Raw genomic sequence first — 17,135 nt, forward strand, 5'->3', positions numbered from 1 at the left:
ATCCTATTGACTTCATTAATGCTTATGTATTAACCCTTCCTAAAAACTAAAATGACTGAGGCTATCATACTTTGGTCACTTTATGAAAAGAAAAAAATAACTGGAAAAGACAATAATGCTATGAAAAGTTGAAGGCAGCTGGAAAACAGAAGACCCAACATGATGGACTGATTCAATAAAGGCAGTCACAGCCCTCAGTTTGCAAGACCTTAACAACACTGTTCATGATAGGAAATTTTGGAGATCATAAATTTATAGCATTGCTGTAAGACGGAAGCGACCCTGACAACACTTAACACACATATACAAGCAACATGGGGAAAGATTGCATCATAGTACAAGCCACTTTGCTTTCCTTCTTTCTCTCTTCCTCACAAAGCCCCATGACATAGGTCGCTACTATTTATTTATTTTAACTGTTTTTAAAGTTTTATATATATTTGTATAACTGCTATTTTCAAGTTTGACATGTTTTAATGTTTGTCACCTTAAGGACCCTGGGGTTGGGTCAAAAGGTGGCATAGAAATACTTTAAATAAACAAACACCTTACAGGGGAACATTTTAAGGTCATGATTCCTCTGAAGTATTCAAATAATCCTCCAGAGAATGACTGCACAGCTCAAATCTGGTGCTCCATAAAGCAGTTAACAAAGGCTGTATACTACAGACTGCACAGAGATGCTGATGTGACAGAATGCTCCTCCACAATAAAATACTCCCTGCATACATAAAATGTTGATATCAGGGAGAAGGATAAGCTAAAATCCTTCACTCAGGCATCTGAAGTGAACTGAAGTGGTGTGTGCATGGGTGTGTGTGATGTGGCATTCAATCATATGAGCCCCATCTTACAGTCTGAAGTGGTACAGTCCACAAACAAAGTTACCTCATACCTCAGAAGCTATTTATGACAGTTAAAGCTAAATGTTTAACCTGTCCAAGAATACCTAGCAAGGTCATGGAAGAAAAACAATTTGAACTCAGGTCTCCCAGATCAACACAACTAGACCTGAGCCCCCAATATTGTTGAACTAATGCACACTTCTGAAATTTTGGGACAAGTGCCACTTCAAATGCTGGAATATTCCACTCCAAGAACCCTATGATGAAGTAAGTAGTTTTTAAATGTTCTCTTCTGAAGCATCTCTTGCATCAAAGAGGCAGAGGAAAGCCAAGACTGGCTCTTTGCTCTGAGGAAGCGGTGCTCTGAGGGAAATGGAAATGGGTGCCAGGAAACACACTGGTGGCTTCCATGCACTCTTTAACACCTTGCTGGGCACCACTGAATTAGACCAAAGGAGAAAGTGCTTTGTCACAGTAGAATTTAGCAAAGAAACTGCGGAAGTGGAAAAGGAAAGAAATCATAAGCAGGATAGAATTCAGTGGTTTTTTCGACATTACATATACACTGTGATTCTGGAATCAGTGAGTGAAAGCTATTCTGAGGAATGGGAGTGATATAAAGAGACCAAAGTGGAATGTGGCTTGACTGTCATTGCTGGAAGTGTGGACTGACAGCTGCTTTCTTGCCACAAAATAAAAAGCGGTAAGTTTAAAAGGCACCCTCAGAAACGAGATAGCTGTGCACTTCCACAAAAACCTGTTGAACTGCCTGCATTTCTTTGGGGAGAAGAACCTGCATGAGAGCACAGTTTAATTAGAGAAATATCTTCCATATACATGGGTGAAACAACACATATGCGCCCACATGGAGCAGAGCATCCAGCAGAGCTCCAACTATTAAGAATTAATGCACTAGCTTCCTAATATGTGATCCCAACCAAAATTCTAACATACAAGTGATTATTTAAGAATCCCCAGATGGAGTTGCCATGAATCAGCTGCGACTTGATGGCATGTTTTTATCCTCCTTCTCACAGCACTAGCTCCTTTAAGCTAAGATGGAAGTAAACGGAAAGGGACGGCTGAATGGAATTTAGATTGCTGCCCCCCTCCCCAATGTGCTAAGTGCACTAGCATGTAGTTCATTGCACACGTGCACAGGTAGGGGGGGGGGCTCCTTAAAGCAGCCAACTTCATCTACAGCAATTCTGTATAAATTAACAGACATAAGCATATCAGTGGCTCGCAATGCAGATGACAGCTTTTCCAGAGACTTGAAGGCACAGCCGCTATTGCTTCTGGTAAACACATTCTTTATTCCCTCTGCTAAATTCTTTGGCTAAACAGGTCTTACAGGTGCTTCCTAAAAACATTGAGGGGGGGGGACAGGATGGTGTCTGCTCACAGGCAGCAATAGATCTGTGAAACCTTATTTGAAGAACTTCTGCTAAGTTCTCCTCATCCAATATCAGAAGTGAGACAGAATAACAGGAGAAAAGGTCTCTCCAGTTGTGAGACTCAAATTATGGGATGCCCTCTCTTCAATTCTCCATCCAAAACTGAGTTTATTTCCAGCAACTGGGGAAAATGTATTTATTTATGCAGGCATTTTGAGTTTGTCCTTTTCGTCCCCTTGCTAATTTGAAGATACTATTAGCAGTTGGTTCTGCAAAATATATATTTATGTTTTTAATAACTATATACAAAATCTAAAATTTTATAAGCTGCCTTGAGAGCCAGAATTGGCTGAGGGACATGGGATATAAATAAATATGGGGTTGGACCAAAAGCACGGTGAGCAGAATAGCTGCTAGCACAGTTCTGCCCACACTTGTGTATGGGTTTGTGTAGCACTGTAACACAGGTCATATAGCAGTTCTCAAGCTTGGAAGCAGGAGTCACCTGAATCAGTTCTCAAGCTTGTGCAAGCAGATTGAAATCTTTGGGTATAGTTTAACTTTTCTTATACTCTCCTACAAGGTTTAAAACAGTCCTTTCTTGAGCATACAGAATCAACCCTTTGTATCTAATATCTGAACACAGGTTTTGATTTGGACACTCTTAAGGATACAGAGTCCCTTGAGAGTCCCTTGAACAGCAAGGAGATCAAATCAGTCAGTCCTAAAGGAAATCAACCCTGACTGTTCCCTGGAATGTCAGATACTGAAACGGGAGCTCAACTACTTTGGTCACCAAATGAGAAGGAAGCACTCACTGGAGAAGCCCCTGATGCTGGGAAAGATTGAAGGTAAAAGAAGAAGGGGACGAGAAGCAAAAGATGAGATGGTTAGACAGTGTTATCGATGCAACGAACATGAATTTGAGTGAACTTAGGAGGACAGTGGAAGATAGAAGGGCCAGGCATGATGTGGTCCATGGGTCACGAAGAGTCAGACTCGATTGTGCAACTAAACAACAAGGATACAAATATTTTTAAAACATTATATTGGCTAGAACTTACCGGTAAATGCCCAAGAAGAGAAGAGACACTATCAGATACATAAATAATAATCCCATCAGTGGTTAGTGCAATGAGAAATCCATCTAATGCCTACAGGGGGGGGGAAAGGAATATTTAGAGGAGTGAAAGTTACTTTCATTCAGATCTCAAACCCAATTGTACTGGAAGTAATCCCACTGATGTTAGTCGAACCAAAGCAAAACTTTCACATTTTCAGGACTGCAGCTACATAGCATAATCATACACATCTTTACTTAGAAGTAAATCCCACTGAGTTCATTGGAGCTTTTTTTCTAAGAGAGTGTGTATGGGAGCACAATATTAGGATTATTTCAGGCATATTTAGTTGTCTAGTTAGAAGAGCTGGAAAACTCAGAAACATGGAAAGGCCACTGCCAGACAAATCAGACTACAGTGGTCTAGACAGAGCAGCAATCTTGGTTCCTTCACATATTTACTGCACTGTTTTTCAGCACTGTAATGCATTCAGCAGGAAGCCAAAATGAGCAGTGTGGGGGTGGTATCTAGAATTCCTTCCTAGCTCCCATTTGTTTCCTACTTACTCATATATTTTGCCTTTCATCTGGAAAGGAGATTATTAAAAGAACAGTAAAACAAAGGATCAGAATGATCTCCAGGCAGCAGAGGAGTTCCATTATTATTTATTGAGCATTAAAATATTCCCTGGAAGTGAGGTCCGTGAAAAGCTTGTCGCTTCTTAAGCAGGAGTATATTTTGATTGAACTGCAACAGATTGACTCGTTCAGCAAGAGGCAGTTGCAGATGCGAGAATAAACGGATTTTTCCAAAGAAGGTTGAGTCACCACATCTCCACGAGAAGGAAATAATGGAGATACTGCAATTGTGGGCCAGTGCACACCCTTAAACATCGGTAGTTAAAGCAGAAACAGGAAATTGTACACAAATGATGGGAAATCTTGCTTTGAACATGTAATGCAATTTCTTTTATGGCTAAAACCCAAAACAAAGCAGCTGAACTGGAAACACTTCACTCTGGTATTTAAAAATGTGCTTCTCTCCCCCCCCCACCCACCCTCCCCGCTAACTATGCTTACAAAGAGAATATCCAAACACTTCTAATCTGGAATTCTGAATGTACAGGCTCCCATTTCACACACAATTCATGAATTCATGATAATTCTTACAATAGCAGAAAAAGTGCTGTGTGAGTATTTATATATTGCCATAATATCAAGATCCAGTGAGGTTTGGAGGAGAAGGAATGGTATTTCGAATCCTATCCTCCATCTTCAGCCAAGCTTTGAGCTGCCTAACTCTCTGACATGAATTTTTGTCCATTTTCATCAGCATGACTGAACAATGAAATAGAAGCTAAGCTGTCACAGGTACAAAGCTATTGGCAGATGACATTGTATGTTAAACAAGATTGGGTGTTCTAACAGCTTTCAGAAAGCAGTGAGTCAAAAGATCAGATGGCAAAAAAAAAAAATAAAGCACTGAACATCTTTGGTTGTTGTCCATCCACTCCTAGACTGAATGATTTTCTTTCCATCTTACCTCTAACATCAACTGAGTGAACTCCTCATTGCTAAGAAACGAAGGCTTCCAGTCTTGTCTAATCTCACAGGCCTCTGTCTGTGCTGTGATTTCTGAAAAGAATAACAACAACAAAATCTAGTCAGATAACACTGTTGTGGGTTTGATGGCTGGAAGTTCACTTGGCCTAAACTGCTGCTGGACATCAGGCCCTATGTCCAAGAATGTTAATGTTCCTCAGTAGGTACTGTTAAAAGATTGTCTCCTAATAGCTCTATTAACTAGGCAGGAGAAGGAGCTCCTTCCAGCTATGGGAAGGTGACATTGTATATTTGTGTGCACCAGACAGAGAGCAAGAGAAACAGCAGGTTTGTGTTTTGCAGACAGATGGTACATTCAAACAAGCTATGATTTGTTTAAGTCACAGTTTGTGCATGAATCCAGGTTGATAACAAATGTACATAGCTGACCATAGTTTGTTCATAAATTCATCAGCTATCTTCTTCTTTTCCAGCCTCAAAACAGAATTCCCAGATGCAATTGAGGGAATCCCAGATGCAATTAAGCTTGCATCACCAGCTTACTGGCAAAACCTCACAACATAAGCAGCCTGCTTATTATTAGTTAGCAGCAATAAATAGAAGGGAAATGGCAAAGGAGAAGATGACTAGGAGAAGCGAGCCTATTCTTCCCAGTTCTTCTCTAAGGATCATCAGTCTCCCCTTCCTGTCTTAGCTGCATTAATGAATTTCTGAATCTTTCACAGCCCTTTTCCTTTCTTTATCTTTCACCAGTCTTTAGCCACCCTTCCTCATCCCTTCATTGCCCAGCCATTTAAGTGCATCCCCTAAACTGTACTCTGAAACAAAACAGATTGCCTTTCTTTCCTGCCATTGCACTGCCTTTTACATTTCCCCTTTTTGAAGGACTGGGAATCACATTCCTGTTTGATCAGTCATCACTAGAGGGGGCACACAGAGGTAAGGAAGGAGCTGGAATCCTTAGAAAGCACAATCAAATAGCCGAATAAAGCTGATGTTCCAAGACTTTCTGTTGGTCTGTGCTTAATAAGAACATAAGAGAAGCCATGTTGGATCAGGCCAATGGCCCATCCAGTCCAACACTCTGTGTCACACAGAGGCCAACCCCCCCCCCAAACCCAAGTGCCATCAGGAGGTTCACAAGTGGGTCTAGAAGCTCTTCCATTTTGCACCCCCCCCCCAAGCACCAAGAATACAGAGCATCACTGCCCCAGACAGTTCCAGTAATATACTGTGGCAAATAACCAATGATGAACCTCAGTTCCATATTTTTATCCAATCCCCTCTTGAAGCTGGCTATGCTTGTAGCCGCCACCACCTCCTGTGGCAGTGAATTCCACATGTTAATCACCCTTTGGGTAAAGAAGTATTTCCTTTTATCCTTTTTAACCTGTCTGCTCAGCAATTTCATCGAATGCCCACGAGTTCTTGTATTGTGAGAAAGGGAGAAAAGTACTTCTTTCTCTACTTTCTCCATCCCATGCATAATCTTGTAAACTTCTATCACGTCACCCTGCAGTCGACGTTCCTCCAAGCTAAAGAGCCCTAAGCGTTTTAACCTTTCTTCATAGGGATAACCTTTAATCATTCTAGTTGCCCTTTTCTGGACTTTTCCCATGCTATAGGGGGGGGTGGGGGGTGGGCTCCCTCTAGGAATCCTACCCCCCCAGGGAAAGTGCATGCGCAATACATAGCCTCTCCTCTCCCGGTGTAGTGAACGCCGCGTGGTCACTGTCTGGCTATGCCTGGCAGATGGTCACTGCAATGGCCTCTTCTGCATTACTGCATCCATAGCAACACCTTCTCGCTGGTCCCCCCCGTTTTCACAGAGTTTGCTACGTCATGGTGCGACCGAATGTCCGGCGGTATAACCGGATGGGCAGGCTGGGCCCACCAACCTCGCCAGCCTAAGAGAAGGAAAACTCTAACATCAAACCCGGGCAGATAGAGCTCGTTAATGTAACACCTACCACCTGGAGGATTCGCTGCCGGCGTCCCGGCTTACTGGGCCATGGCAGATGACCCCCAGGTGAAAGGGTGGAGCCAGTACCGCGCACACTGCGCTTCACCTAAAAAATTCCTCTGCGCAGGCCTGAAGGGCATATCCACACACACAACCCATGCTATAATATCCTTTTTGAGGTGTGGTGACCAAAATTGTACACAGTGTTCCAAATGAGACTGCACCATCGATTTATACAGGGACATTATGATACTGGCTGATTTGTTTTCAATTCCCTTCCTAATAATTCCCAGCATGGCGTTGGCCTTTTTTATTGCAACCGCGCACTGTCTTGACATTTTCAGTGAGTTATCTATCATGACCCCAAGATCTCTCTCTTGGTCAGTCTCTGCCAGTTCACACCCCATCAACTTTTATTTGTAGCTGGGATTTTTGGCCCCAATGTGCATTACTTTGCACTTGGCCATGTTGAACATCTGCCACATTGATGCCCACTCACCCAGTCTCAACAGATCCCTTTGGAGTGCCTCACAATCCTCTCTGGTTCTCACCACCCTGAACAATTTAGTGTCATCTGCAAACTTGGCCATTTCACTGCTTACTCCCAACTCCAAATCATTAATGAACAAGTTAAAGAGCATGGGATCCAGTATTGAGCCCTGCGGCACCCCACTGCTTACCGTTCTCCACTGCAAAGACTGCCCATTTACACTCACTCTCTGCTTCCTATTAATTAGACAGTTTTTGATCCACAAAAGGACCTGTCATTTTACTCCATGACTCTTGAGCTTACTAAGGAGCCTTTGATGAGGAACTTTATCAAAAGCTTTCTGGAAGTCAAGGTAAACAACATCTATTGTGTCCCCTTTGTCCACATGTTTGTTCACCCCCTCAAAGAACTGTAACAGGTTAGTGAGGCAAGATCTCCCCTTACAGAACCCATGCTGAGTCTTCCTTAGTAACTTATCTTCATCAATGTGTCCACTCATTCATTGATAATGGTTTCTACCAACTTTCCCGGTATTGAAGTCAGACTGACTGGCCTGTAGTTTCCCGGATCTCCTCTAGAACCCTTTTTAAAGATGGGGGTGACATTTGCTACCTTCCAGTCCTCAGGAACGGAGGCAGATTTCAATGAAAGATTACATATTTTTGTCAGGAGATCCAGAAGTTCACCTTTGAGTTCTTTCAGAACTCTTGGATGTATGCCATCCGGACCTGGTGACTTATTAGTTTTTAATTCGTCAATCAGTTGTAGAACCTCCTCTCTTGTCATCTCAATCTGACTCAGGTCTTTCAACACCCCTTCCAAAATTAGTGGTTCTGGAGCGGGCAAACACTTCTCATCTTCCACAGTGAAGACGGAGGCAAAATATGCATTCAGCTTCTCAGTCATTTCCCTATCCTCCTTCAGTAATCCTTTTACCCCTTGGTCATCCAAGGGCCCCACTGCCTCCCTGGCTGGTTTCCTGCTTCTAATATATTTGAAGAAATTTTTATTGTTGGTCTTTATGTTTTTTGCAATATGCTCCTCATAGTCCCTTTTTGCCTGCCTGATCACAGTCTTGCATTTGATTTGCCTCAGCCTGTGTTCCCTTTTTTTTAATCTCACTTGGACTAGCTTTCCACTGCTTAAAGGAATCCTTCTTACCTTTTACAGCTTCCATTACTTTGTTTGTTAACCATGCAGGGCTTTTCTTATACCTGCTTGTGCCTTTCCTGTGGTATATATTTTATCTGAGCTTCTAGGATAGTAGTTTTAAATAGCCTCCAAGCTTCCCCAAGGGTTTTGACTGTATTTACCTTTCCTTTCAGTTTCCTCTGCACATGCCTCCTCATCTCAGAGAATTTACCCCTTTTAAAGTTAAACGTGGTTGTGCTGGTCTTTTGGGGCAACTCCCTATTTATACAAATGGTGAAATCAATAACGTTATGGTCACTGCTCCCAAGCGATGCAACCACTTTTACATCTCTCACCAAATCTTGGGCATTACTTAGGACCAAATCCAGGATCGCCCCTGGTAGGTTCTGTGATCATCTGATCCATAGCACAGTCATTGAGAGTGTCTAGAAACTCAATCTCTTTCTCTCGACCAGAACACATATTGACCCAATCAATCTGCCGGTAGTTAAAATCACCTATTATGACATTTAGCCACTATCTTTAATCCTCCCATCATATTATAATCGTCCTCTATCTTTTGCTTTGGTGGGCGATAACAAACTCCCATAGTTAAATTTCCTTTTGGGCCCTCTATTTCGACCCAAAACATTTCTAGAAGGGAATCTAATTCTCTGACTTCAGTCTTACTGGACTATATACCCTCTCTGAAATACAGAGCCACCCTGGAGTCCTCCTTATCAATGGAGGCCCAGATAGCTGCCACTGCTAAATCCGCCTTCTTTCATCTCAAGAGGGCGAGGCAGTTGGCTCCCTTCTTGGAGCGTAGCGACCTGGCAACTGTGATCCACGCAACGGTCACCTCGAGGCTAGACTACTGTAATGCCCTCTACATGGGGCTGCCCTTATACCAAACGCGGAAACTGCAGGTAGTGCAGAACGCGGCGGCCAGGCTGTTGGTGGGACTACCTCGGTGGGAACACATGCAGCCTGGGCTGCGGGACCTGCACTGGCTGCCGGTTGTGTATCGTGTTCGCTATAAGGTGCTGGTTATTACCTTTAAAGACCTATATGGCCGAGGACCTGCCTACCTTAGGGACCGCCTCTCCCCATATGTTCCCCAGAGAGCACTGAGATCTAGTTCTCAAAACCTTTTAAAAATCCCTGGGCCAAGAGAGGCTAGATTGAAAACAACGAGGGAGCAAGCCTTTTCAGCAATGGCCCCCCGATGGTGGAATCAACTTCCAGAGGTGGTGCGAGCCCTGCGGGACTTGAATCAGTTCCGCAGGGCTTGCAAAACCATCCTCTTTCAGCTTGCTTTCAAGATAGAACCCGGCTAAATTGACTTTTAGCCATCTAGCCATCTTATACATGACTGTGAACTGTAGCACCTTAACTATTAACTTATAACAGCTGTTTTATCTATTTTAACCTAATCTATAACGGTAATTTAATTGTATTTTAATTTGTCTTTTGTCTCGATTGTATTTTATTGAAATCATGGTTGTCCCATGTCTGTGAGCCGCCCCGAGCCTGCCTTCGGCGGGGGAGGGCGGGATACAAAAATAAATTTACCTTACCTTACCCCACCTCCAACCCTTCCCTCCCTATCCTTCCGATATAACTTATATCCAGGAATCACTGTGTCCCACTGATTCTCCTCATTCCACCAAGTTTCTGAAATTCCCACAATGTCTATGTTTTCCCCCAACACTAAGCATTCCAACTCACCAATTTTACTTTGAACACTTCTGGCATTTGTATACAAACATCTATAATTTCCCAGGCAAGGTAAGCCCACAACCTTCCTCCTGCTGTCTCGAGACTTTGGCAGACAGTCCATACTATTTGTCACCATCTCAGTGGACAATTCTGATCCATTACCCGGTAGAAAAGTAACAGCTAACCCTTCATCTCTTTGAGATGAGTACTCCCAAACCAGAGACATTTCATCTGTCAGCTTTTCCCCAAGATTTAGTTTAAAAACTGCTCTGCCACCTTTTTGATTTTAAGCGCCAGCAGCCTGGTTCCATAGTGCTTCCTACTTTACGATCTGTGGTTGAGAATCCCAGTGAAAAGGTAAAGGTAGTCCCCTGTGCAAGCATCAACTCTTTACTAACCCATGGGATCATGCCACATCATGACATTTTCTTGGCAGACTTTTTATGGGGTGGTATACCATTGCCTTCCCCAGTCATCTACACTTTCCCCCCAGCAAGCTGGGTACTCCTTTTACTAATATCAGAAGGATGGAAGGCTAAGTCAACCTTGAGTCGGCTACCTAAATCCAGCTTCCACTGGGATCAAACTCAGGTTGTGAGCAGAGCTTGGACTGTAGTACTGCAGCTTACCACTCTGTACCACGGGGCTCCTTTAGAATCCCAGTATCCACCAATAAATCACAGTATGTTGGGTAGCCTGCATTCAAACATCACACCAAAGGAGTTTAATCAAATTTATAAACTTTGGTTTATTACAACATCTGAATGCAGACAGACAGACAGAGCGCCAGGGGCATAAGATCTGTCTCCCTTTCTCAGGGATCTGATGTGATAGCTGATCTGCTGCAGTGTTAGAGTACTTCTTTGCCTCTGCCTGTGTATGACTTCTATACTGGTAAATAAAGGTATTACAAAAATTTCATAAATCTTCAATGTTCTCTTCTTCAGTGGTGCACCGCTCCTGGACTCAGTGCATGCAGAAATGGGGAGCATGAAAGTATCTTGAATTTGTTTAACATAACCATCTTCAATATATCAGGAACTGATATGGATTCCAAAAGATAAAACCACAGTATATATCACTTTTGGATGCTGTTCCACAAGCAACTGCTGAGTTTTGCTTACATGAAGTTAAGAATCTGTCCCTAAGCAGTGACCAGAGATAATCTTTGGTTATTATCACCCAAACATGCAGGAGGATGTACATAAACCCCATAGCTATGAATCAGTTCTAGTCATATGCAAATGCAGTGCTAACATTCTACTAGTTACATTTATATAAGGGTGCACATTTGGAATATGCAAAGCACTAGTGTGAATAGATTAGTGTATACCACACAAATGTTTACCTAACTGATGTTCATGGTTCCCAGTCCAAGTTAGGTAGTCTCTCTCTCTCGGCTTGGCTTCGCAAACGAAGATTTAAGAAGGGTGCAATAGTCCATGTTTGCTGCAGGCTCGCTGGTGGCTGACAAGACCAATGTGGGACAGGCAGGTCCGGCCACAGCGGCTGCAGGGAAAAGTCTGATTTAGGGTTGGTCCTGTAGCAGTGCGATTCTTCCTCAATCTCCTTTTGTCCTCAAGACCAGCTATGTGTGCGTTCTCAAAGGAAGAGACAGCCTGGTGGATGTGTGCCTCCATGCTTTGCGATCTGAGGCTAGGTCAGACCACTGGTGATGGTTGATGTGACAGGTGCTAAGGGATTTCTTCAAGGAGTCCTTGTACCTCTTCTTCGGTGCCCCTCTATTTCGATGACCGGTGGAGAGTTCGCCATACAGGGCAATCTTGGGAAGGCGGTGGTTTTCCATCCTAGAAATATGCCCTGCCCAGCGCAGCTGCGTCTTCAGCAGCAGTGCCTCAATGCTGGTAACCTCCGCCCGCTTGAGGACTTCAGTGTTGGTCACAAAGTCACTCCAGTGGATGTTGAGGATGGTGCGAAGGCAGCGCTGATGAAAGCGCTCAAGGAGTCGCAGGTGATGACGGTATAAAACCCACGATTCGGAGCCGTAGATGAGGGTTGTCATCACAACCGCTTTGTAAACATTGATCTTTGTGCCTTTTTTCAGATGCTTGTTGCTCCACACTCTTTTGTGCAGTCGGCCAAATGCACGGTTTGCCTTTGCCAGCCTGTTGTCAATCTCCTTGTCGATCTTGGCATCTGAGGAGATGATGCACCCCAGGTAGTTGAACTGCTGGACTGTCTTCAGAACTGATTCACCCACAGTGATGCAGGGAGGGTGATAATCTTCCTGGGGTGCAGGCTGGTGGAGAACTTCTGTCTTCTTCAGACTAACTTCTAGGCCGAATAGCTTGGCAGCCTCTGCAAAGCAGGACGTCATATGCTGCAGAGCTGATACCGAGTGGGAGACGAGTGCAGCATCATCAGCAAACAGTAGCTCTCGGATGAGTTTTTCCATTGTCTTGGAGTGTGCCTTTAGTCGCCTCAGGTTGAACAGGCTGCCATCGGTGCGATAGCGGATGTATACACCATCGTCATCATCTAGATCTACTGCGGCTCTTTGAAGCATCATGCTAAAGAAGATCGTAAAGAGAGTTGGCGCGAGAACACAGCCTTGCTTTACACCTGTGCCTATTGGGAAGGGCTCTGAGAGGTCGTTGCAGTGTCTGACTTGGCCTCGCTGGTCTTCGTGTAGCTGGATGATCATGCTGAGGAACCTTGGGGGACATCCTAAACGTTCCAAGATTTGCCACAGGCCTTTCCTGCTAACGGTATCGAAAGCTTTGGTAAGGTCGACAAAAGTCACATACAGAGCCTTGTTCTGTTCCCTGCATTTCTCTTGGAGCTGCCTGAGAACAAATACCATGTCGGTGGTGCTCCTGTTAGCTCTGAAGCCGCACTGGCTCTCTGGGAGGAGTTCTTCTGCAATGGCGGGCACCAGTCTGTTCAGGAGTATTCTGGCAAGGATTTTGCCTGCGATGGAGAGCAGGGTTATCCCCTGGTAGTTGGAGCAGTCTGACTTTTCCCCTTTGTTCTTGTATAGGGTGATGATGATTGCATCGCGAAAGTCCTGTGGTAATTTGCCTTGTTCCCAGCAGGTGACAAGTACTTTGTGAAGTGAGCTATGTAGTACTGTGCCCCCATGCTTCCAGATCTCTGGTGGAATTCCATCAACTCCCGCTGCCTTGCCACTTTTCAGTTGCTTGATGGCTTTAACAGTCTCTTCTAGGGTGGGGATCTCATCCAACTCTGTTTTCACCGGTTGAAGTGGGGTGAGATGGATTGCTGAATCTTGAACTACGCGGTTGGCACTGAAGAGAACCTGAAAATACTCCGACCACCGGTTCAGTATGGATGCCTTGTCTGTGAGGAGCACTTGGCCGTCTGCACTATGCAAGGGACTCTGAGCCTGATATGATGGACCATATACTGCCTTCAGGGCTTCGTAGAACCCTCTTAAATCACCAGTGTCTGCACACAGCTGGGTTCTCTCTGCAAGCTTGGTCCACCACTCGTTCTGAATGTCTCGAAGCTTGCGCTGGAGGTTGCTACATGCAGCGCGAAAGGTTGCTTTTTTCCCAGGACAGGAGGGCTGAGCAAGATGTGCTTGGTAGGCAGATCTCTTTTTTGCCAGTAATTCTTGGATCTCTTGATTGTTCTCATCAAACCAGTCCTTGTTCTTCCTTGTGGAGAACCCGAGGACTTCTTCAGAGATCTGCAGGACAGTAGTTTTTAGGTGTTCCCAGAGTGCTTCTGGAGAAGGGTCTGTGGGGCAACTGGGGTCCTCAATTCTTGACTGGAGTTTTGCCTGGAAGGCAGCTTTAACTTCGGCTGACTGGAGGCTGCCAACCTGAAACTTCCTCCGAGGGATACCTCCTCTCCTGGGTGTGGGTTTAAAGTGAAGACGGAGATTGCAGCGTACAAGACGATGATCCGTATGACATTCTGCGCTGGGCATTACTCGGGTGTGTAAGACATCTCGAAGGTCTCTCTGGCGCACCAGAATGTAGTCGATAAGGTGCCAATGCTTGGACCGTGGGTGCATCCAGGTTGTCTTCAGACTGTTCTTCTGCTGGAAGATAGTGTTGGTGATGGTGAGCTGGTGCTCCATGCAGAATTCTAGTAGGAGGCGCCCGTTGTCATTGCAGTTGCCAATGCCGTGTTTGCCAAGTACTCCTTTCCAGGCTTCCGAGTCTTTACCTACTCTGGCATTGAAGTCGCCAAGGATGATCATCTTGTCCTCTGTAGGGGTCTTCCGTACGAGGTTGCGTAGATCAGCATAGAACTTGTTCTTTTCTGCAGGATCTGCTTGAAGGGTTGGGGCATACACACTGAAGAGTGTTGCATGCTGCTTGTTTTGAAGTGGGAGGCGCATGGACATGATGCGATCTGAGTGACCTGTTGGCAGGTTTTCGAGTTTGGAGGCAATGGAGTTCCTGACCATGAAGCCAACGCCAGAAAGGCGGCTCTCAGCCTTTGACTTACCCGACCAGTAGAGGGTATAGCCAGCACCGTGTTCTTGAAGACTACCTTCCTCAGGGAAACGGACCTCACTGAGAGCTGCTATGTTGATATTCAACCTGAGAAGTTCGTGGGCAACTAGAGCAGAGCGTCATTCAGGGCGACCACTGCCTACTGTGTCAAGCATGGTTCTGATGTTCCAACACGCAAGCTTTAGTCTTTGCACACTTTGTGAGGCAGGCGCATGCCTTTTCTTTGTTGTTATTTTTCGACCGCAAGTAAGGATGCCCGTTGACCGCGGCTAGCCAACTGGGGTGGGGGAGACGAGCTTTGTTTAGGCCACCTTTTCTAGGCCCCTCTCCGTGTGGAGCAAGCAGTGCTGTCCCTAGATAAGGCTGCTTGGTCGTACAGGGTGCTGCCGAAAAATGCTTTCGTCTCCGGGTTAGCATCAGGCGACCAATACCCTGAACCGCCTACATGCAGGATCGGGACTGCGGCTTCCAGTGGCACCTTCCACCTGCCGTTTCGCCCCTTGCCCATCGCTGCAGGACTTGATGCATTGTGTGTTGTGTGTGTGGATATGCCCTTCAGGCCTGCGCAGAGGAATTTTTTAGGTGAAGCGCAGTGTGCGCGGTACTGGCTCCACCCTTTCACCTGGGGGTCATCTGCCATGGCCCAGTAAGCCGGGACGCCGGCAGCGAGTCCTCCAGGTGGTAGGTGTTACATTAACGAGCTCTATCTGCCCGGGTTTGATGTTAGAGTTTTCCTTCTCTTAGGCTGGCGAGGTTGGTGGGCCCAGCCTGCCCATCCGGTTATACCGCCGGACATTCGGTCGCACCATGACGTAGCAAACTCTGTGAAAACGGGGGGGACCAGCGAGAAGGTGTTGCTACGGATGCAGTAATGCAGGAGAGGCCATTGCAGTGACCATCTGCCAGGCATAGCCAGACAGTGACCACGCGGCGTTCACTACACCGGGAGAGGAGAGGCTATGTATTGCGCATGCACTTTCCCTGGGGGGGTAGGATTCCCAGAGGGAGCCCACCCCCCACCCCCACCCTTGTTAGGTAGTAGCATATAACATTACTAAGGTTGAGACAATCTTCCCCTCCCTCCAAACTTTTCAACTATTATTAAAAGAAGCTTCTAAAAAAAATCCTGTAAGGGATAGATGTGTATGAGGAATGGTATAGTATAACCCAAACTTGTCAGACCTCGAAAGCTAAGCAGTGTTGGTTTTTGGTTAGGAGACCGATCAAGGAAGACTTTTCAAAGGAAGACAATAGCAAACCACCTCTGCTTAATCACTTGCCCAGAAAACCTTATGAGGCTGCCATAAACTGGCTGCAACTTGATGGCACTTTACATGCACACAAGGTATAAATGTGAAATCCCTACGAGCAATTGTTTAGTTTTTTAAATCTGTTTATTTAAATAGTAATAGTTATTCTTGCCTTTGCCATTTGAATGAATTTTCTGGATTTAAAACAGTATTTTTGTTGGAAGAATGTACATTCCCTTCACCAGTCCCATTTTTAAAGATACAGTCTCCACCACCACCATGTTGCAAAGCAAGGCGTATTTTAAAATGTGATGTAACTTTAAAAAAACAGCCTCTCCATTAAGAGAAACACACACAAGTGGTGGTAAATGGTGCCCGTAATTCAAGTACCTTTTTGTTTCTGTAGGAAGTCAATGGTCCTCTGCAGTATGGTAGATTTGTCCATCTTGAGAGGATGGCCATGGCCTTGCAACATGGTGCATAGCTCCTTGATGAGGACATTGAACTGGTCTCTTCTCTTCTTCTCTGACTTGTTGCGTGATGCCCTAAATCAATTAAAACACAAAACAATTTTAAAAACAACAAAAGGTGCATATAAATATCACCAGTCTGTTTTACAATTGTTTAGCCATAATACGAAATAAGATCTCCATGTCCACAGGCAGTACATTGAAAGCAGTTGCTGGCTGACAAATAACAGGAAGGCCTCTCGCCTTCAAGACCGGTTTATGGGCTTCCTGAGAGAGAACGACTGCGATCAAGCGTCACAGCGGGGTGGGGGATGAAGCATCCACTAGAGGAGAGAGTGACAGATAATGGTTGCTATTTTTCTTATCCTCATCAGCCCTACTTTCCACTGTTGATACTTGTTGGAAACATGATACTGGACCAGATAGCTCCTTGGTTTAATCCAGAAGGTGTCTTATGTTCTCAGATCGAAGATCTTCAGAGCACAGTATTCTCTTGACTATTGCTTTTAACTCTAATATCTACACAGAGGGGCTGTGGCTCAGTGGTAATACATGAAATTCCCAGATCAAGAGTACCCATTTGAAAGAAGCAGGTAGTAGGTGATGTGAAAAACTTGTATCTGAGACTCTGGAGAGCTTCTGCCATTCAGAACAGACAATATTAACTTTGACAGACCAGTGGTCTGGCTTTGTATAAGGCAGCTTCTTGAGTCTAAGTTCCTATGTTCTTAGACAAAAAAAAGTCTTTTGAGATAGTCTGTCTCACTGGGAAAAAAAAATCTTTTGAGAGCAC

The 17,135-nt window shown here is 44.8% G+C and overlaps 1 protein-coding gene across 1 annotated transcript in view; it reads right to left on the minus strand.

Moving 5' to 3' along the window:
- The window catches only part of PASD1 (PAS domain containing repressor 1), a 94,134-nt gene that overhangs the window by 48,463 nt on the left and 28,536 nt on the right, over positions 1-17,135 (minus strand). The window contains exons 4-6 of the mRNA XM_060249404.1: positions 16,263-16,417; positions 4,846-4,937; positions 3,307-3,396 (exon numbers count right to left, since the gene is read on the minus strand). Of these exons, the coding sequence (XP_060105387.1) occupies positions 3,307-3,396; positions 4,846-4,937; positions 16,263-16,417 (337 nt within the window). The remainder of the gene's footprint in view (positions 1-3,306; positions 3,397-4,845; positions 4,938-16,262; positions 16,418-17,135) is intronic.

The sequence above is a fragment of the Heteronotia binoei genome, chromosome 11 (assembly GCF_032191835.1).
Source record: "Heteronotia binoei isolate CCM8104 ecotype False Entrance Well chromosome 11, APGP_CSIRO_Hbin_v1, whole genome shotgun sequence".
Classification (NCBI taxonomy): Eukaryota; Metazoa; Chordata; class Lepidosauria; order Squamata; family Gekkonidae; genus Heteronotia; species Heteronotia binoei.